The 23,699-nt window shown below is 40.6% G+C and overlaps 1 protein-coding gene across 1 annotated transcript in view; it reads right to left on the bottom strand.

The window, feature by feature from the left end:
* Positions 1 to 12,956: 12,956 nt before the first annotated feature.
* Positions 12,957 to 23,699, bottom strand: part of SMIM14 (small integral membrane protein 14) — a 445,120-nt gene continuing 434,377 nt past the window's right edge. The window contains exon 6 of the mRNA XM_086963966.1: positions 12,957 to 20,175. Coding sequence (XP_086820092.1) covers positions 20,137 to 20,175 — 39 coding nt within the window. The 3' untranslated portion in view covers positions 12,957 to 20,136. The remainder of the gene's footprint in view (positions 20,176 to 23,699) is intronic.

The raw sequence follows: 23,699 nt of genomic DNA, 5'->3' as shown, positions 1-23,699 counted from the left end.
CACAGTGACCCAGGAAAAAAAGAAATAAAACTGGCGTAGATGCATAGTAAAAGTTGATTCTCTGCCAGTAACATTGAAAATTCCAACATACCTCACCTTTTAACTTGAAGACAGCGCATTCCTCCAAATATGATCACATAGCACATCAGCACAGATTATACATAAAACATAGCGGCACTGTCAAAAACACACACCCGCGAGTGGTGCGCGCCACAGCGAGCATGTGTTAATTATCTCGCCCGTGTCTGGGCACGATAATTGAAACCACATGGCCTTTGATGCGAGTAATAGACACCAATAGGCCTTCGGCGGAGCAATGCATCCGCCTTTGGCCTATTGCGTGCCGCCTTTGGGAAAAACACGCACTCAAAGGCCAATTGTGGATGCCAAAAGGAAAAGCACCTGAATGAGCGTGAGCAATTCCAGGCTCCATTTCTAAACCCCCTACAAAAGGGCTCTCGCCTGCGGGAGCAGTGCTGTGCACTGCAACGCAGGGTGCGAGCCCTAAAATGATAAAACGCCTGCAAAAATGATACTCATTATGCCCCTAAATGCAAAATATACATCTAAATGTATCCAAAAAGAATGTAATAGATTCTTTAACTGGCACGGTTCTCTCACAAGTCAAAGAGTAGTACAAAAGCTGTGATTCAAAACGTTTTTGTATTAAACGAGATTGCACCCATGATAAATGTGATACTGAAAATCTGTCCCTCATGGTGCATTTTGTGAGCAAAGCCAAACTGGAGGAACATTTAATTGGTCTTTTCCAGATGGAACAATCAGATGCTGAATATATAGCTGATTAGATTTTAAGCCAGGAGACATTTTAAGTCAGTGCTATCAAGGAGCATCAGTGATGTGTGGATTCAATTGGGGCGTTAAGGCTATGATACAGAGGATATTAAATAAATATATTCCTTACATACACTGTTATAATCATCAGCTTTATCTTGTTGTCATGCATGCCATCCAAAGTGAACCAATTTGCTGTAAAATTTCTTTCATAATCATTATGTGAGTCAATGATATAATGGACTGACTCTCAAACATCTTCTTGAAATTCAATGGACTAGCCAATATGAGGGTGCAAAATGTGTGGTTGAAAACATTGGCACAATTTCTGAGCTCATATCAGACATATATCATGATGACAATGTTACATCTGAGTTGAAGGCAGAAGGTTGTGGTTTATTGTCTCATGTTCACAGGGAAAATTTTAATGGAATTTTTTTACAAGATCTACTTTTAGCTTTAAAACCTGCAAATGCTGTGCTTCAGACACAGCAAACAAATTGGTCTTATGCAGTGGAAGTTGTACAGTCCACACTTAGTGCCCTGAAAGCAATGTGTGCAGATCCAATGTTTTCTACCAAGTACTGCTCTTCTGTTGATGTGTCAGACGAAAACTCACGTGTTAATGGTGGACAAAAAGTAGGAGGACTCAACTGCCGATTTGCAGATTCAGTGTTACTTTCAACAGTTGGACACTCTGCAACTGAGAGACTTCCTTTTCTCAACAGCAAGGGCTCAGACAGCCCCTCTTGAACATTCTGGACAGAGCAATTTCTGAAATGGAGACCAGATTCTCCTAGAACATTGAACTTATTGAAACTATGTCTATCTTGGTTCCCTCATCGCCTTATTTTTTTGTGCACCCCTTATGGACTTTAACAATGTAAGCAAAGCTACTCTTGCAGTAGAAGTAACTGAAGCAAAACCACTGCTATTAAAAGAAGTCACAGATATTGCCACCATTTGCGAACTGTTGCATGAATATGCTGAAGCTTTCCCTGTACTTCATGAAATATATGTATCTTCACTGGTTACAGGGGTTTCAATTGCAGCCAATGAAAGCTCCTTTTCAACCCTATCCAGTGTCCTCACACCTTTCCGACACGCAACGATTCATGATAGGAAGCAGAATTTGACATGAGAAGGAACTTACAGCAAACCTATGTATGGATGAGTTTGTAAGGTAGATTTCAAAGAGCAACAGAAGGTTACCTCTATAACTGCAAATACTAGTTTTACAATTGTAAAGCATTAAAACTGCTGGCAGTTTTCAAAAATACTCCTTTCTCTTTTTTCAAATGTTACTGTTTTTCAAAGATTTGTTATCTATGAAAGTTTGTTGCAAAAGAATGACAAGAAAATAAAAATTAAGAAGTTCATATTGTGAAGAGAAATACGTGTTGGACAAATTGCAACAAGTAAATAGCCAGCCTCTCTAGTACAATGATGTCAAACATTTTGTGTGGTAATAGGGACCTCCATAATCTTGAACTACTATTACAATTTGCTTGGTATTGAAGTACTTGTGTTGAAGCTTGGCCGGCTGGAATTTTAGGGTTTGCACTTAGGTACAGACATTGCTCTTACTTTCAGATAACTCTCTACATGCTCTTTATGCACAAAGAATCCATCTGCTGTATCACGGTGAATGTTTGCACGTAGATATAATGTAATCTGGGGCTTGTAGGCTACCTCAAGAAGCTACAAATTGGGCCCGTAGTGGCCCAAACAAATGCACCCTTGGCCTACCCAAATAAAAATTCCTGGAGCTGGGCCTGGTGTGTAGTAGTAATTTGCCCTATTTGGTGGACGCACGGAGGAAGGTGGAGTAAGGTCATTGGATGATCTTTTTCCCCGGAGGTCTGATGTCCAGTTGCACAGGGAGGAGTTGGGGCCTTCATGCAATCCAGAGCTGGCGTTAGCATGGAACATATTATATTTAAGGAGGCTAAGGAGAAAGCTGTAACAAAGCAGGAGCCGAGCGCAGGTAATCTGATCACGTCTCTCGGCTGACTAACAGCATTTGGTGAAAGAAAGCATTTGGCATTTTGGTAATGTTTATATTTAAACACGTTCCAGTGCTGAGCATTATGTGAATTTTGTGGTGAATAGCGTTAGGCTTCTTCTTGCACTTTCTTCAGCGGTGATGTGGACTCCATTGTTGATTAGAATGTACGCACATACTCTCGATTTACCACAACATGGTCATACACAATGCTTAATTTGAGCCGGTGGATGCCCTGCGGAGTGGGAGAGACTGGGCACCGCCACTTATTTTTAGGGGATCACCACTTATTTCTCATCAGATGTTTCCTGAAAGCAAAAGAGTGAAAAACACACAAAACGGAAAGACCGAGGAAGAAAAAGACAGAAAGTCAGGGCAGGGAGTGCATAATCAAGGCCTGACTGACTGAAATATTTTTAGAGCGCTCTTATGCCGAGGCGTCTTGGCGCTATAGGACGAGGAAAGAGAAGAGGGGTTAGGACAGCGCGAAAAGCCAGGTCTTCAAAGCCTTTCTGAACTTAGCTAGGCTCTTTTCTGAACGAAGGAGGATGGCAGACTAATCCATAGCTTGGGGACTTGGTGGGAGAAGGATCTGCCGCCCCAACGAGCTCTCTTTTTTCTGGGGATTTGAATGAGATCTTGAGAGCTGGATCTAAGTGCGCACTCCGAAACATATGGGGGGAGAAGATTGGAGAGCTGTTTGGACGTATTCCCGTAAAGGGATTTATGGGTCAGGCACATGGCCTTAAATTGAATTCTGCGCCTGACCGGGAGCCAGTGGAGTTCACAGATGGCTTTGGAGGTGGGATGACGTTTGGGGAGGTTGAGCAAGACTCTGGCCGCTGCGTTTTGAATGGATTGGAGCCTGGCGAGTTGTCTTTCGCCCGTAATGTAATACAGCGCATTCCAATAGTCTACCCTAGACATGATCAATGCTCCCACCACCGTTTTCCTCAAGGAGACTGGGATGTAGGGTAGGATTGTTTGAAGGATCTTTAGTGTGAAAAAACAGGCCGAAGTGACCTGACTAATCTGTGCTGTACAGGTGAGGTCCTTGTCCATTATGAAACCTAAGTTTCTAACCCTATTGCTGGGGCCGGGCAGGTACCGGCCTCTGAGGGCCACCATAGGTCGCTCTAGATAGAGGGTTTTTGGCCAAACTCGATCACCTCAGTCTTTTCGGTGTTAAGCTTGAGGAAGTGGGTGTTCATCCACTTTTTAACGTCTGACAGGCAATTCCTAAAACTGGTGGCGGTGGCTTCCACCGTCTGTGCACGTGACACAACCAGTTGGGTGTCGTCAGAGTATGAGACTAGGATTTTATCAGTGCCGCAAGGGGGGTAACGTAGAGATTAAAAAGGGTACGTGAGAGGGCCGATCCTTGGGGGACGCCACATGGGAGATGGAACTCATCAGATTGGAGGCCATCCCTGTGAATTTGATGGATACGGGCCTCAAGGAAGGACTCAAGCAGATCTAAGGCGGTGTCCGTTATGCCCAGCGCCCTCAGTCTGTTTACGAAGACCCCATGATTAACGGTGTCAAACGCCGCTGTTAGATCCAATAGGATCAGAGCGTCTCTACCTTCCTCATCCATGGACTTTCGGATGTCTTCCGAGGCTATGATCAGAGCGGACTCGGTTGAGTGGTATGCCCTGAAACCGTGTTGTGTGGGGTCTAATAGATGGTTGTTCTCTAGGTCTTTAGTGAGCTCCTGATTCATAGCACTCTCCAGTATTTTGGCTGGGAGGGGCAGGCATGACATTGGGCGATAATGTTTGGTTTCCATAGGATCTAAGGTCTCCTTTTTGAGGATGGGCCTGATGCATGCATTCCTCCTGCTGCAGGGGAATAGTCCTGAGGTAAAAATAGTGTTGAGGAGCGGAGTAAGGACCAGACTGATTGTTTCCGGGATCAAATGTAAGATGTAAGGGGGACATGGATCCAAACAGGATCCTGATTTGGTCTGTAGAAGCAGGGTGGCCACCTGAGAATCGTTTAACTGTGAGAATTGTGAAAGTTCCGAAATCGGAGCCTGCTGGTCTGCTAGATGGGGGAACTCCTCGTATGCGGGTAGCAGATGAAGGTCATCATATACTGTCTGGACTTTCTGCTGAAAGAATTGTGCTATATTTTCCACAAAGTCCTGACATGGTTTGAAGATTGTTTCCCTGGGACTTTTAGCTAAGTGAGTGATGGTCTTGAACAGTTCTTCAGAAGAGTTGGTGGACTCTTGAATTTTATTTGTGTAAAAGGTTGCCTTTGCTTGTTCTATTGTTAACTTATATTCATGTAGGACTGCTGTATACTCCTTTCTGGCCTGAAGACTATAGTCAGTGCGCCATAGTCTTTCGGATCTCCGGCATTTCAATTTTACCCGTTTGACCTCGGGGTGTACTATTGTGAGGTAGCTGAGCGTTTCCTAGGTTTTTAAAAACTCTTCTGGGGCTAGCTCATCTATCACCTGGGTAAGCCAGGTGTGGTATTTATGGGTTCCGCTGTTGCTATCAGTGCTTGTAAAGGATGGCAATTCCCTTTTGAGTACGATAGCAAGGGATGTGGCTTCGAGTTTTTTCCACGGGCGGATTTTGTTCGGGAGTGCGAGATCTTTCCTCCTTATGTTTGTCAGGGTGATTTTAAGGGAAAAGTAGATGACAGCATGGTCAGACCACGGGAGCAGGGCGATGGAAATAATCTTGATGTGGTTATTATTGGTGAAAATTGCGTCCAGAGTATGACCGGCTGTATGGGTGGGTCCTGCCACTAGTTGGTTTAACCCGTAACTGCGGAAGTTCTCTAAGAGGATAGAGGTTTCCACAGAATTGTTATCCTCTAAATGGAAATTAAAGTCCCCTAATGCTGTGAAGGTAGGTTGATCTGAGGTGGATTCCAGAGGGGTTAGTAGTGCGTTTGTAAAGGGACCTCTAGGTCCTGGGGGTCGATAAAGCAGAAGGCCAAGGTGGATTCAAGACTAAGGACCCTTGGTATTCAGCACCTTGACGTTTTATAGTGCTGGCTGCGGGTACATAAGCAGCGCTTTGGGCACCAGCACTTATTATTGTAATAATAAAGCACTGGTTATGCACACTGTATAGTAATTTTAAATGAAGCCACATAAGTATATTATACCTCATTTTGAGATTTGCTCTTGTGAACAAGGGTATTGGTAGCGAAATATTGTTTTGCAATGCAACATATTTATTTGAATATATACAAGGGTATTAAGAAGTCTGTAAATCCCCCTCCTCCAGGTGAACCCCTTTTTTTGTGGAAACAATGGTATGATGCCTTTGAGAGCTACTTTGTAGCAACTGGGGCACTTTATTTCCATGTTGAAAGGAAGAAATATCTGTTGCTTCAATCGTTGGGGTTTGAAGGCTAGGCTGTTCTGAAGCACCAACCAGAATTGATAGTAGAAGACAGTGAAGAATGTTAGGAGTATCAATACTTCAGACTAGATTTGATATTTAACCAAGTCTACTAGTTCTTAGACACATGTTTTTCAAGAGAGTTCAGAAACCAAGTGAGGATGTTGACTGATACATAGCAGTTTGAGGAGATTAGCAACGGATTGTCAGTTTGAAAAGATTTCTTATCTGCTGGTCAGAGATCAATTTATAATTCATTGCTGTGACAAATCCATTAGGGAAAAGTTGTTATCCATGGGAATCCCAACATTGGAGGTAATTATCAAAACAGCTACGCGTATAGAGACTTCTAAAGTGTCGGCTAAATAAGTGGCTAGTACAAGATTCTGATGTGATTTCTGTGTAAGTCAAGTACTAATTTCAGAGGTCTGATGTTGATAAATGCAAACCATTTTTCACACAACACAATGTCTGTTTTCAATGTGGCAACAGGATGCACAACAGAGGGGGCAAGTAGTGCCCAGCCAAAAATATTGTTTGTAGACTACGTAACAAGCAAGGTAATTACACAAAAGTCTACCAGTATGTGAAATCAGATGTCCCTTTCAATGTCAGGTGTATTATTGATGATTTTTCACAAGGTGAGTAAGAAAGTATTGAAAATGATTTGATGAACAAGGTTGTGGCAGTGAAATGAGATGAGTTGAAAGTGTGAAATCTGAATAGCTGTGTAGATCCCTATGTGGATGTGGAGGTTGGGGATACAACTTTGCATTTACTTGTTGATTTAGGAACATGTATTACCATGATAACTCAACAATTGTATAATACTATGTGGGAGACAAGACCATTATCATTACCTGATCGCACCGCTGTTTTGTATGAAGGACATAATATTGATTTGATAGGGTATAGTGAAGCAATTACAGAATTTAAAGTAGGAAAACAGCTGAAAAAGTTCATGTAACCTGATATTTTGGGCTGGTTTCATCAAGGTTTTTTTGGCATGGTTCTCAAACCTGGCACCAAGAGCAGGCACTGGCAGTAAGACACAGTGAGTAATTGGAACAGATCATGGAGAAGTATCCACATGTGTTTTCAGGAGAGTTGGAAAAGATCAAACACTTCACGCATAAAGTTAAAGAAGGAGCCAAACTGGTTAAACACAAGATTAAAAATGTACCATTTAATATACAGAAAGATTTGGAAAAATAGATTCATTATGTAGGAGGGGAATATTTGAACCTGTTCACTCATTGTTATTGTTGTGACTGTTGGCTCGGAAACATAATGGTGAGTTGAGGGTCTGTGTGAACTCTCATCTCAATAAAGTGATGTGGGTGGATTCACATCCTTTATCTAACATCTGTAAGTTGTTGTCTGGTTTGAAAAAGCAAAGTGATTTACAAAGCTAGATTTAGCTTCACCATACCACCACACTGAACTCTAAGCAGAATCAAGACACCTCGATGCGACGCACCAATTTTACCGAATGGCCGTTACGTTGGCTTCTGCATCATCAATATTTTAAAGTGTGATGAGTAACATGCTAAAAGGTATTCAGAGGTTATCTAATTTTCCAGATGATGTATTAATTTGTGCAGCAAACAGAGAAACACATGATGTTTGGATGCGGTGTGGAAAAGGGTATTGAACCTAAAACCAGTCTAGTCAAGAGTATTGTGGAAGCTAAACTTCCCCTGGACAAAACAGGATTAAAGTAATTTTTAGGCATGTGTGTATATTATTTGCAGTTTATACATGATAATGCATCACAATTAAGAGGTCTTTCCCGTATGTTAATAAAAAGTGTTGCATTCGAATGGAAAGCGGAGTATCAGCAGGTTTTTGATTGTCTAAAGGAACAGCTGACTTCACCATAAGCACTGAAATAGTGTACCTCTGACTTAGCTTGTATGTTGACAGTAGATGCAAACAACGTTGGGTTAGGATCGGTTTTTACTCAAAAGAAGGATGAACAAATATTTCGGATTGGATACACTTCACAGGTGTTGACTGGTGCTGAAACACAGTATTCAGTAACTGCGAAGGAACTAATAGCCTATTGGTGCGCAATCATGAAATTTCAGAATTATTTGTGGGGTAAGAAATTTAAGATTCAAACTGATCACAAATATTTGGTTTTCATCCAGTAGTGAGAAGAATGTTTAAGGAGTCACACCAAGAACAGCTAGACTTTCCACTAAACTTTTACAGTTTGATTTTGTTCCTGAATACATCTCTGGTGGGAAAAATGTGTGTGCAGACTGCCTGTCAGCAAGGTGTTGAGGAATCCATGGATTATGGCAGTGAAGAGAATTTGGAAGATTGTATAACAGCATCAGTTGATATACCACAGATGGACGGGATCCATGATCAGGATTGGCGATTAGCTATAAAAGTGGGTACTACACTTTGAACTGTAATGGATTTTATCTAGACAGATTGAACTAGAGAAAATAATTTGGAAGTTCATTTACATACTTTTGTCAAAGTATAAGATGAATTGTCCATGGATGTTGGCTTGTTGTTGGGGGGTGACCAGTTTCTACCTCCTAGGACACTTAGGAATACCAGCACTGTCCAGGCGCATTCTTCATAAGCATGATTTAAAACTCTACTAAAATACAGGAGATTTGGAGACGTTAGACAAACTGGCACAGGTCGTAGAAACTGACGTAACCCCACTGTCTCAATTTCTAATATAGGGGATCCTAACGATGTAGATGTGCCAAGCGTCAGGCTCCTACAGTGCACTGCTGGGCTTGGTTTTAGCCAAAAGACATTGTGCAAGGACATGGGGCTCCCAGAGAATTGCCACAAAAAGAGTGGCAGGCTGGAATGGACCTATATATTGGGGCAGAATAATTAACATAAATCCAGGGGATGCCCACATAAATTCCACAAAGTCCTGGGGTGCTGGATGGAACACTATGGTTAAAGAAATAATGATGGAGTACTGGAAAATCGAGTAAGTAGGAGGTGAGTTGGCCGGTCATTTTTCCATCTAGCCCCCCGCTTTTGAAACAAACTCCCATTGCAGCTTCACACAATTTCAGATCATAAACAGTTCCGAAAAAAGCTTAAACCCTGGCTATTCTGACTGCCCACATTCCTCCTTTCAGTCGTTATATTTTCACCTTCACCAGCTTCCGCTACAGAGCTTTGAGACCCTCCGGGTGATAAGAGTGCTCAATAAAACCCTAAAACTATAACTATCCCAACTGCACCTTTAACTGTGATCCTATTGAAGTCCATTTTGTTCTCTACGTCGTTGCGCCATGCAGCAGCACATTCATCCTGTACCACAACTTCCGGCATCTAGTGTGCTACCTCACGCAGTCTCATCACTCACTGGTCTGGAGCCCATTAGTCCCCACCATCAGGTCAGTGCGTCGTTTATAAGCGGGAGCCCATGGGTCAAAGCACACTCACTGTGGGCTATCTCCTCCGCTGAAATTCCACGGCCTCCGCCTGTGTCCCGCTCACCATCCAGACATGGTAACCGACTCCTCATAGCCCAACAGTATGCCTCAAGGCAGTTGCCCCTCTCATGCCTTAAGTAATACTGTCCCGAGTTGGGCTATACCTCTGAGACATAGAATCACATGCAGCCATGTCACACTCCTGCCAGAAGGACGCAATCGTTATCAAGTACCTCTCTGTCTGAACAGGCGAATAAAAGCCCCGCTGCTGCTATTATGAGCTCTTTGGTATCCACCCGGTTCTAGGGCATAACGGAACTCTTGTCGAATTCCACAGAGTTTTCATGCAACTCTCTGAACTCCGCCCACCCCTGATACTGCTTAGATACTGAAATGTTGTCCTTTTGTTCCTTGTGTACGGGTTGCCATATGTTAAGCTACACCAAAAAGTTTAACATAAATATTTTGTTTAAAAAAAGACACTAATGGCAGTGACAACGATCCAAGGTGATACTACACTGCTCACAGATGCTTTATGTCACGCTTGATATTTAAAGGGGTCTCCTCTTCTAGTCTTGCAGTGGGAAGACTTTGATTATATGTTAATCGCTAGAGTGCCTGTGATATTTTTTTCCATCCTTTTAAAAATCTAGGGCATTCTCATGGCAAGATTATTTACACTTTCTCTGGTAATAAACACCTTAATGCATTTCATTCCTTCACAAGCTACCTCTGTCATCAGCTGGATGATGAACACAGCCTTTATTGATCCATTATGTCTCTAGTCAAAGCTGCAGCTGGCACTGTGAAGTTCCATGTGACATCTTGCAGATTGAAAAGTTATCACAATTTTGACATATTCGATGGCTAATATGACCCGAAGCTTATACATTATAAGTGCGCCTAAAATAGTGGAGTTGGATTGCTTGACAGGTCTTTCTACCAAACCCTCTGTTGCAGGAAATGATGCTTAAAGCATTGTAGTGCTGAGTTTCAAACCACAGCGAAAGGATAGACTCCACTACAGGTACAGTCAATGAATGCACAGAATTTCTTTTTTCAATGCTGACTTGCAGTCCAGAATGTGTTAAATGGAATAATAAATTCTCTACATTTGCCTCCTTTGGCGTGTCAACACCATTTGGTTCTAACATACATCACCGTTCTCTTCTTTTGCTCATGCTAAGCAGCTCTCCCTCCACCACTGTATGTCACGAATCCAAAATCGAAAGCAAGTGAGGTTTACCCAGCTGAGCTTGCACAGAGACAAAAGTTCTTAGTGGCTCATTTATTCACACAAATGTTCTTATTTTTCGTGATTGAAAAAAATATCTATTCATATACACTCCTCCTCATTATAATTCCATCTTATTCAAATTGGCACCCTCACCAAGACATTTAGGGATATACAGAGATCCCTTCATCAGGGTGTTTGCCTTGCAACAACTGGGCTGTGAAACGCAAACTGGGAACAGAACCACTAAAAGGGTAAAAGAAAGTACTGTGAGCTAAATGCAGAACATTTCTGTACACCTAGGATAGGCAAGAGTGTACAAAAAATGCCATAAATGGAAGATTCAGAATCACAATATCATGGTCAGTGTAAAGATCGAGGTGATGGAAGGGAAGGCATTTGAAAGGAGGTGGATATCTACACAGCGCAACCTTGATAATGAAATTCTCACCAAATTTGCACACACATATACTCTAGAACAAACGAAGTTTAAGGGTGTGAAACATGGGAAAAGAAAAGAAATACTCTTCAATTTGCAGGAGTAAGTGTAGGGCTAGAGTAGCCTACATGGAACTCTTCATAAGTCAAATAGTCATGCCTACTCGTAGGCATATGACCCCCCAAAAATGTAATACTATATCATAGGAGGCGAACAACAATAGATTTTAAACTTTTAAACTGTCTAGGACTCAGTCTCTTCTACAAATAGGACAATTTACAAAAATACTGCTTTGTCATTTTCTTTTACCCCCAGCCACATAAATATATTCATGTGTATTTTGAATGATGATTCTTCAAGATCACCGTTAATAAAACCTCACAAACTTAGTAATAATCTACCATGTTTTTGACCTTTGCTCATGCGCTGCAGCGCACCATTTGTGGTATAAAAAGGCAGTTGGAAAATACGTTCTTCAATATTTAATCTTTGCTCAAACAAAAGACAAAAATCACCAGCAAATTGAACCATTTATTTACTAAGTCAATAAAAAAGTGCATAGTACAAGCCCTTTACCTAGATCCAAGTTCTAAGTAAACGATAAATCGTAAACTCTGTATGGCACAATGATTATTTTGCTTGGCATAATTCAAGCGTCTCCAGCCAGCAATTTGCACATGGTACATCACAATTCTGCTATTGCTCAACAGAATGAAAACACATAGTATCCTTACTTTTGGAACAAAAACCACTGTGATAATTAGCTTAAACGTTTGTGACCCGAGAAAAACACATGGACTACATATGACACTGTTAAGCTGATTATCTCTTAAACTGTTCAAAACCTTAAAAGCTAATAGCCACGTATATGTTAAACTTGGCAAATACTAATTGTTGTCCATCAAACTGACCACTGTTCTGCCTAATTTATGGAGATATATTTCACTGCTTAAATTATGTAAATCCAAGTACAAAGAAAACATATGATGACATATCAGTGATGGTCTTTGATGGAATTAACATTTACTTTACTATAAATAAAAATTTAAGTAATGTAAAAAAAAACGTTTAAGCAGATATACATATAGTTCACGGGACACTTTAAAGATGTTAAACCTTCTATGTAGCAGTGATGACATCAAATATAGCAGCAGTCACAACATGAGAGCAGAAGTTCACATCAGGGAGATCTGATACAGGTAGGTATAGAAGTCATTCTAGATTGTATCTTTAGGGTAGAAATGCCTATACTTTAACAACAGTGAGCCTCAATGCTTCCAAATAATGGTGAAGTAAATCCCAACAAGGAAACCATACATTTTAATCATATTCCTAATAGATTACTGATATGCCAATGCGGACATATATGTTCCAAGGCACTGAATGTTTAATATCACAATCTTGCAATATTTATGGAATATTACATTTAAAGTCCTAAAACGTGTTTGCTTGTTTTGGATAACATCATCAGCATTCGATCTCGGATTAGAATACTTCAATTCTATGATATTGAGGGGATGCTTGTTTTAACATAAATACACTTTCACACATTACTTAAATTGGGACGTTAATTGCCAGTATAATTCTGCAGACTATGGATCTATGACCTTACATTTAGAACTTTGGTTGCATTATCTCCTCTTATTTTCATCTTCCTTAGTCTACAATATCTTGGATTACAGACACAAAAAAAAAAATGTATTCCCCCAATGCCAAGTGGAGGGCACAAAGTAATGTGGATATTGTAAGAGCTAAGCAGAAGGGTCTCAGTGTTATACATGTAGCACATCATTTGATGAACTCAGTCTTCAACTGTCCCCTATCAGATCTCTTTTTTTTGCTAACCGCTCAAAATGTACTCCCTAGAACCCAGCTGATGCATAAACCTAAACAGTTTTCCTAGAGACACTAAAATTGAGCTTTTTATAAAAGATTTCCAATCCAGAAACGTTAACACCAGAATTGTTACTGATTCTTATTAAAAAGCTATTACAACCATATTAAATATTTTAGCTCTTTATGAAGTACAATGGGTCAATTTAAATGGCCAATAAACATCTGAACATGGATATTGACATACTGAAGGGATAGTGACACGTTTAAGGATCATTTGCAGAAGGTAACCTATGTTAAGCTGTACTGCACAATCAACAAAGGATTTCCATTTCGCCTTTTGGCATTCCCCTTCAGACATTAGGAAGTGCTTCATCAATGGCCACTGGCAAACCACTTCCTCTCTCAAGATACTGTTCAGTCTCACCTCAGGTAATAACTGGTTAATCCCCAGCTATAGCACATAGCATAGATTGTGGAAGAAGTTGTGTCCTCACATTTGGATTATAGTAAAGCCTTGCATTTGGGTATTTATCAGAAGCAGTGGAAGCTTAAAACTTATGGGTGCAAAAGAGGGAACTACACTAGTCTCCAGTGAGTCAGAAGAGCATGTCTGAACAAAAAACCTTTGTAAATTAGTAAGCTCGCTTTTCACTTTGTCATATCGAAATATAAGACAAAGTCTCTTTTTCAGGGTGAATGATTTTTCTAAAACCTAAAAAGCTGAGGTGTGGTGCAGATCGTTTCAAGTGTACAGGACCATTTAATTAGTAAAATCCTTCACTCCAACCTGAGAATACAACAGCATAATGGGAAATTTAGTTACTCAGACTGTTAGTCTGTAATAGGCGTACAGCTAATGCTGCATTTGGCTCCACTATGTGTGTTGAATCTCCTTTTCAATGGGCTTCTCCTATTTTTGCTAGTTGATAACAGTACCAACAAACAGAAAAATAACTACACATTATATAAAAAGACATCAACATAACAGGGCACATTTTAATTAGACTGCTTCAGGATTATGTGACTATTCCTTAAATTATTATCAATCTTAATGCACATACTTATAGAAGATTTGCACACTTACACAGATGGTATACCTTAATTGTTTTACAGTATATAGTGCAAGCAGTTTGGAAAAATAAGACAAAGCCAACACCAAATTAAATGGAACATTTAGCAAGAAGCAACTGAAACCACTATTTCTACAACATTCCACCAAGCTACACATTCTGAACAGAGCTTCCTTCTGAAGTTGCTACAGTCAGACCTAAAATAAAAAGACTAAATGTGGGCACTTCATCATGATAGGTTTACATCCAGAGAACAACCCATTTAATAATCTCTACTCATCTCTTCTATGTAGTGCCTCTGCAGAGCCCGAAGGGCAACAGACCGGTGCAAGCTTCAAACCTACAAAAAAAGAACTCTTGGGTAGGAAGGGTATCTCTAGACTACACAGAGCCTTAAAAGTAAACATACCTGATGTGTTCACTAAGCTACGCACGAGGTTCGAGGATTATGGGGGGAACTGGAAGATGAGGAATGGATGTTGTTCTGAATGGCCCAAGAACCCTGGCGATTTCAGCTAGGCTCAGGCTCATACAATTCAAATTCGTTCACAGAATCTACTATCACTTGTCTAGGCTCTGAAGGATAGGGGGCACCCTAGCTTGCATGACTCAGGTGTGGCCACTCCAAGGTACATTTATGTATTTCATTTAGGACTGTTCAATAATTGCTATGTATTCAGAGCAAATTCACAAGTTATGCAGAGAGTTCTTTAGCCAAAGCATTATACTAAAACGCAAGATGGCTCTGTTGGGCTCCATGGAGGAGTGGGGAGGTTCAGTAGCCCGTGCTCAGTGGCAGACGACATGGGGCTTCTTGTAGCAAAGCGAGACATAGCAGAAAGGTGGAAGGAGAAATAGGTCAGAACCAAAGTTAATGGCTCAGGGGCATGGACCAATGCTTCAATGTGGAAGCAGTATATAGAGGACAGGGTTGTAACAAAAAGTATCTTTGGATTTGGGGGCCATTTTATTATTATTTATTATTAGAATTTGTATTGCGCGACAGCTACCCAAAAAAGGTTTCCCGGCGCAGATAGAAGCCTTGACAGGGTGGAGCATGGGCATCTCATTTGTCAAACAGCCAGGTTTTTAGCAACTTGTGGAAACTGGAGTAGTTTGTTTCATTTCTAAGTGAGATTGGGAGGGAGTTCCAGTACGATGGTCCAAGGTATGAGAAGGATTTCCCCCCAATTCGCGCTACTTTGTATTTAAGGACCACAAAACGGCCGTGTGAGGCTGATCTTCGATTTCTAGATGGAATGTATGGTTTGACTAAAGTGCAGAGGTAATTGGGGGGTATATTGGCTTTGATTTTGTGCATGTAGGTGAGTGTTTTGAACTTCACTCGATTTTCAATGTTTAGCCAATGTAATTTCCGTTGAAATACGGAGATCGATTCTCTTTTTGGTACCTTACATAAGAGCCTAACTGCCGCATTTTGGGCCATCTGTAGTCTGTGGAGAATCGGTTTGTTTGAGCCCACATAGAGGACATTTCCATAGTCAAGCCGGGAAGTAATTAAGACATTGACTACAGTTTTTTTTGTTGTATCTGGCAGCATCCAGCATATTTTCCTCAGCCATTTAATGATGGAGAAACAAGTGGCTGTGACTTTTACTGATTGAGCATGCATACTTAAAGTATCGTCTAGGAGTATGCCTAGGTTGCACACTTGTGATACCGGGGTAGGAAGGGTGCCCATTTTATCTGGCTGATATTGTAGGCTCCATAGATTTTTCTGTTTTCCCAGTATTACCTCTGTTTTTCCTCCGTTCAATTTTAGGAAATTAGATTGCATCCAGGTTGCCATGTTAGTTAGCCCTGACTTAATTGTGGAGGTATAATTGGGGTTTTGCGCTGATAGTGAAAACATAATTTGGGAATCGTCTGCGTAGGAATAAATTGTGGGTCCAGATTTTTCTGCCAGCTCCGCTAAAGGATTTATGTAAAGATTGAAAAGTAGGGGGCTCAGGATGGAGCCTTGTGGTACACCATGTGCAAAAGAATAGGTTTTGGAGCAGGCATTTTGGGTAAAAACTTGAAAAGTTCTGCTTGAAAGAAATGCCTGGATCCATTTGAGAGCTGCTCCGCCTATTCCTATTTTACTCAGTGTATTTATGAGCACAGCGCTCAAATCTGACAGAATGAGCACCACTGTTTCCCCTCTATCTCAATTCTGACTGCTGTATTCATCATGGACACTTGGGAGAATTTTCGCATCCTGGCAGGGTCGAGGAAAGCATTCATGGGCGCATATTTTGGGATATCTGGCACAATACAATTTGCAATGTAATACTAGATGCAGATCACCACTTTACAGCAATGCTAGTTGAGAATTATGTTTTTTTTGCTGAAAAAACGAATACAAAGATAAAAAAGATATATATATATATATAAAAAAAAATAGAAACATTACCAACAATGGCAATGGGAAAAAGCAATGAGAATAAATGGGAAAAGATGAGACTGGACAGTGCTGTTGCTGTAAAAATATATACGAGTACATTAATGGAATAGGATGTAAGGGGAAGTGCTTTACATGGCCGTCACAAGCTGAGATGGGAGCAGTATATTCATAAAGGCACCCTAACCTTACATAACAAAAAGTGTGAAGTTACCTATAGCTATAAATGAGATATGTGGAATGCACAGTTTTATATTTTCATTCTTCGTGAAGCAATCATATAAATCGTTTTCATATTATTTGACTTACAATATCTCAAAAGTTTCAGAGGATTAAAAACATTTGCTAAGATACAGTGGCAACCTCATTGACGATTGTTTTCTGGAAGTTTCCTACCTACATGCACAAAGGGTATGCTACGTTTGAGAAGCCCTAATCAGCATAAGCTAGTTTACATATACCAAACTATAGAGTTCAGCACTGGGGGTGGAGATACTGATGGAGTTGTTATAACATTGATTCTTTCTGTTGCATTTTGCATGATTATGAAATCAGATTGTGAATTTTTTAAACATCAAGGGGAGCAAAAATAATCTTCGATTGTCCTCGTGCAAAATTAGAAAGAGGTTTTGGGACCTGGAGATGCACCAAAAACATGAAGTTCTGTAAAATACAGGGAAAAGGCCAAAGTTGAGTAATGGGAAATAGAGTTGAGTTGCAGGACATGCTGATCTCCAGAAAGGTTTGATGAAATAGGAGAAAAAGCAAACAAAAAAGAGAAATTCCATGACAAATCTGGAAAGAAAGCATTGCATGACTTTTTGAGCAGCTCCAGACAGCTTTTCATGCAGCAAAGATCTATTGACAGGATAGTCACACATCATGTAGCATTACATTCAGAAACAAAAGCAAAACCATGACACTTCTAAAAATCACTAATTTGGTTGGCCTTAATGTTTACAGCTTATTTGTCTTATCCGATCATCCCATGTTTAAATGCTGAAGCGCTAGCATTTTAACCTGTTGCCCCTTTTTGTCCTCCAGTAATACTAACCTTGGACATTGGAGAAGGGGGCAATAATCTACACTCGATGTAGTATCAGTATGAAATAACTTATGTAGACCACCGTAGATGTGTATATGGTCACTGGACTCGATGACCCAAAGCCATAAAGACAGATGGATTTTTCTTGTGCTTTTAACTGAAGAGGTGTTTACCTTTTTCTACTTTTAAATTGTAAGTTTTAATTAACTAAACAATACATTATTCATTCCTACCAAAAATCTAACACAGAGGAAGATATAAGGCAGTACCACGCATAACAGGGGACCCAATGGAGAAACCAATCCTTGCACCCTACGTTATAGACAGAACAAAACAGAGGGTTATTAAATTCGAAAGTGACAGGGTTCTTTTTAGAAACCATTTCTCCGAGGAATAACCAACCAGTTGCAATAGAGGAAAAGCAGGATGACCTAAAGCTAGGTTTGCAAAGCAAATGAAATTTTAATATATAGTAAATTAAGAAATCTCCAACTACATGGCATTCTGGGCGTGTTGCAGAAATCTAATGTTATCTACGATTTAGCAAAGTACACCTACTAAAATAAATACAATTGAACTTTAACTTCAAATCCCTATGTCTGAAACATATATAGATGGTTAATCAGTGAGAGATTACGGTTTGTGTGCTTAACAAAAATTAAACGATTCCTCTTGTTTGCCTGTTGTGTGGTTTAATGATTTATTTAGACTGATGGGCAACTGGCTGCACCTAGTCTGTTATTCTTCCTCGCTATACCTACCTTCCTCAGAGAATGTAAATCTACACAAAGAGTTCTTGTACGAAATACAAGCATGAAATGTTTGTACTACAACACTATTTCTTCCAAACACCTTAGAGTAAATCGCAGGCAAGAAACACGGCCATTACCAAAAAAAATTCTTGTGGATTATATATTTTTACATACAACTTAGCAACAGAAACGTTTTTAAACTAAATTAACCATCTTCTGTTTGCCTGCTTATCTGAATAAATACCGGAGATATGGCTGCTTATGCTACTTTGAGAAATAGGCAATGCAGCAGACTTTTAAGTAATAATATGAAATGGAAACTCCTGAAAGGTTAAATTCATACTCAAACAAGATATCTACCTTGCATATGAAAATTCATTACAATGCTTCTGCAGCTTGTGCCACAGACCTGTATACATCTGACTATTATTTATTGCTAACAGCTTAAAAAAGATACACAGATTATTTGTATTATATTTTATCGAAAGCAGCTCGAGCTACTTAAGGAACAAATTAATGAATTTGTAAAGTGTCCGTTAAACCGTCAAGGCATAAGCACATCATATAAGCTCTTATTTTTTCTATTGGAATTGTAATTCCTTGCAATTTTTGAGCAGCAGAAACCCGAATTGTGTTTTTCTTTTTGGCTAGGATACAGTGGTAGTAAAAATAAATGCACAAAATTATATATATATTTTTGGTGACTCCAGCAAAAGATTTACTTGACAGCCTTTTAATAACATTTAGCAGAACTACATACAAGCTTGCACGTTTTTTAAGCAAAGTTCTACTATCGAAAAATGTACATTCCGAGTCAATTAAAAAGATCTATCGAGATATAAGTCAAGCATATATGTCTACAGGCCACAAGAGACCTTTTTCCTACAAAATAGTTATATAGTCTGTATGTCGGACAAAACATCAGAGAAGATATGGCATTTTAGAGAAGTTAAGTAGAAACAACAACTTTGTGTTTTAGTTTTTGGCTTGTGTAATACAATGTTTCAAATAGCTTTTAGGTCTAAAACAAATCTATTGAGTGGCCAGTCCTGCTTTCCATTAAAAAACACAATTTGCACATTTCTGTGAGAAGTAAGGCACTTGCTTAGATTTTGTAAGACCTAAGCACATTGGCTGATCTTTATAGAACAACCTGTCGGCTTTACACTTGACACATAAATATAGACATACATATACATGTGAGCCACTTCAATCCAAGCTGTATGTGTTTTACATTTTTAATACACTGTCTCCCATCTGATAGCTTTTCATATATGAAATGTTTCACAACGAAAGCACATGCTGTAAGTTGGGAGTGCTGGAATCGTTAGTATTAGAATTGTTTTCATTTCATTTAGCCTCTAACATCAGTAAATAAAAATTATGATTGGCACAGTGGCAAAAAATAATCAAAGGAATGTTTGAGGTCCTGTGGCATGTCTACTTGATGACCACGTTAAATGTCAAAGCTCAGATGCGTCCAATGCACGATATACACTTGCGTGCGGAACATTACCAAGGTTTAAATTTCAATAAGTGCTAATCATTTGAACTCAACTCATACACCAACCATGTTTCTGTCACAGCTCTACTGATCAAGACTGGAAATATAATTTCGACAACTAGATATAGTTTAAAAATAAAATATTCTATGCAAATGCAAAAAAGGAAAAGAAGTGTAATTGTTTTCCACGGGTTGTCGGGTCACGCTAGTCCATTTGGTCATATATCTTCTTGATTCCTCTTGATTGTTAGGCTACTGTCTAGTCCACGGGTGGTGCTGGAGGTTCATGTCCTAGATTCTGTGAAAAAATTAAGAGAAATGTGTTACTTTTAATCTAAATATTAATCAGTCTTATAAACCTAGGAAAATAATTCAGAATGCACAGTGACACCTGAGCTTCTACGTATGCAGTGCCATGTATTTTAATGTAGTTAGGTAGTAGGTTGCAGACATAGTTTCTATAACACCTGGAACCATTCTGAACAAACATCTGGCAGAGACGTGAAAGCATTTACTAATGTTTGAATATAGAGTCCAAACAAACATAATATGAATTCACCTCTAATAAACATATGAGATTAATTCGCCTCTAACAAGAGGTAGCAATCTTAAGGGCTCTTTGATGGGACATAATTCTTTTCACTTTTTAACTTTATACTATACGGATTTATCAAGCAGCGTGCTACCACTAGGATCACAGGCTCCCAGATTGCTCTGAAACAGATGTGGTCCACTTTGGCTAACAGTACTTCAACTGCCTCGTCACAATCGTCTGCGTTGGTACGAGCCAGGCAATAGAGGATCCAAAAGGGAGTTGCGGATCTTCACAGCTCTGGAATGAATTCTTCCTCAGGCATCTTTGCTCGGGGCAAAAAACGCCAGTTTTCATTCCTGCCAGCAGTGCCACAGCAAGGAAAAAAAGAGAACTGGATGCTCCAATTTAATATGTTCTTTTAATTTTCTGACTCCTATTAAAGACACACTAAACATATGCATTCGTTAAAGCTACTGGCATTAGGAACACCACCACCAGCCATCCCCTTATAACAAATTATGACCTGAGGACCGCTTACAGTACTGCAGTACTAGAACACTTCAACTTTACTAGCCCAGAGCTCCGACAACGAATCCCTACCAACTGCACCAAATTGTCGATTAAAATGAAATTTCTTAAACCAGGATGACAAGAGAAAGAGAAAGTATCACCTCCAAGACCTTTCAATGAAGCATCCTCATCTACTCCATAGTCAAAATTGTCCAGACCAATTATCTTGAAATGAGAATCCTATCCACTCCCCAAAATAGATCACCAATCCCTTCCCTATGTATATGTAAACAGAGGTTGCATTTCTAACTTTCCTTAGCATCCTCTGCTTCCTCGGAATCCTATTCTTTCTTCCAACCACCTCAGACTCAGTGCAAGATAAACATCATATCTGCGACTCACCTCAACAACTAATCAGTCAAAAAACATGGCCAAATGACCTATGAACTGACAATGCCTTTGATACCAATATTAACTTGTACCTGGCTTAACACCTAAGTTCAGCACATTGAGCTCCTCACGTACAGTGGCTACAAACCCTCCACCCTGGCCTTATTTTAAGTTACCACTAAGTCCTATCTCCATCCTAGATATCCCTCCAAACTCTTCTTCTGACACCCTAAACACACAATGCCAGGCGCTTAAAATATAGCAATTCATGTTTGCACGATATCCTATCCCCCCAGGTATAAAATCAAACTTAAACTCAGAAATTATGAAGGTCACCTCCACCACATCTAATGGATTCAATTGAATTACCACCACTAGAAACTTTAACATGTCCATAGATGATACCTCAAACTCCTTTGCTGCCTCTGTCCCATTACCGTAATCACATTTCCATTTCCAGTTACGTCATCTCCTCAATCATAAGGCAGGTGTAGGAAGGCGGATACCTGACTATGGTTACCCCAGATCTTTTGCCTAGTGTTAAGCTGGTTTTCGACCTAGTTGGCCTGGGATCCTGCTAATCAGGGCCCCAGGCTATCTGCTCTCTCTTTAAAATGGACTCCATGTACCCTAGGTACATCTCCAATTGGATACTGGGTCACCTTATGAGCCCCTGTACAGTGTACTATAGGTACCCAGGGCATAGGTGCATCCAAGGCCTACCAGGGGCTACAGCATTTTTATTTTATTTATTTTATGTTCCTATAGAGCGCCTGAATAGGCCCCCGAAGGGGTATCTCCGTGCTTTGCTAGTGAAAGGAATACGGATTGTGCTGGTCCATGTTCAAAAGTGACTGATTAGATTAGATAGGTGTTTTAACTATTTGTGAAGAGATGGGTTTTAAGGGTTTTCCGGAAGGTTAGGCGATTGGTAATTTGTTTTAATGTCTGGGGTAGAGAGTTCCAGAGAGCAGGTCCAGTATGGGCTAGGGCACAGCCTCCCTGCCTGGATTTTTTGATTCTGGGTACCTGTTATAGCTGGAGGTTACTGGAGCGTAGGGACCACCCTGGGACATAGGGTGAGAAGACTTTTGTAAAGTACTTGGGCCCCGTACCTGACAGACATTTGTGGATGGTACATAGGATTTTAAACTTGATGCGTTGCCGCACTGGGAGCCAGTGTAGTTTAGCCAATAGAGGGCGGGAGGGAGTCCTAGATGGAGCGTTGAGGACTAGCCTTGCAGCGGTATTCTGGACTATTTGCAGTTTGTTAAGCTGTTCTTCATTAGTTGATAAAAGAAGACCATTGCAATAGTCCAATCTTCTAGTGACTAATGCCTGGACCAAGGTCTTCCTGTGTCTGTCAGGTAGGTATGGAAACACCCTTCTCAGCAGTCCAATGGCCCTAAAACATGTACCGGGAACTTGGTTTACATGATCTTTAAATGTAAGGGCTTGGTCTAATAGCACTCCCAGGTTTTTCACGGTCTGTTTGGGATTGGGGACAGGTCCCAGTCCCAGGGGCCACCATTCGGGGGACCATAGTGTCACTGCCTCCCCCAACAACAATACTTCCGTTTTACCTACGTTGCACTGTAGGCAGTTTTTGCCCATCCACTCTGACACTGCCCTCATTCCATCTGCAAAAGATTTTATTAGAGCAGGTGTGAAGGTTTTAAAAGGGAACAGAAGTTGGGTGTCGTCAGCATATGATACCGGGGTGAACCCAAAGGATCTCACTAAGTCAGCCAGGGGGGCCACATACACATTAAATAATGTGGGGCTTAGGCATGAGCCCTGTGGCACTCCCCTGGTGAGCTCTCTAGAGATGGATTTATGGGAGCCCAACCTGACTTCTTGAGAGCGGCCTGAGAGAAAACTCTCCATCCAGGACAGAGCTACACCCCCTAAACCCACATCCCTCAGAAGGCCGAGAAGCACTTCATGTGACACCGTATCAAAGGCAGCGGATAAGTCCAACAGCACCAGAATCATCGACCCCCCTCCATCCAGTGTCATCCTGATGTTGTTGGTCACTGCTAGGAGGGCTGATTTGGTGCTGTGGTTGGGCCTGAATCCAGATTGTGAGTGGTCCAGGCCCTCCGTTGCCTCGATGTAATTTGATAGGTGAGTGTTCACGTGCTTCTCAGTCATCTTACTGATGTGTGGCAAGAGGGAGATGGGCCGCAGGTTTGAGAGATCTGTCCATGGGGATGCCGCTTTTTTCCTTATTGGGTTCACCACCGCTATCTTCCATTCCATTGGGACCTGTCCTTTTGTCAATGAGATGTTCATCACCGACTGGATAGAGGGTCCTAAGAGGGTGCTCAGAGGGGCGACCATTTTTGCTGGAAGGAAGTCATTGGGGGACCCAGATTTTATGTGGC

The sequence above is a fragment of the Lissotriton vulgaris genome, chromosome 3_2 (genome assembly GCF_964263255.1).
Source record: "Lissotriton vulgaris chromosome 3_2, aLisVul1.2, whole genome shotgun sequence".
NCBI classification, from domain to species: domain Eukaryota; kingdom Metazoa; phylum Chordata; class Amphibia; order Caudata; family Salamandridae; genus Lissotriton; species Lissotriton vulgaris.
Note: the sequence above shows the minus strand (reverse complement) of the source record. Positions and strands in the feature narration are given on the sequence as shown.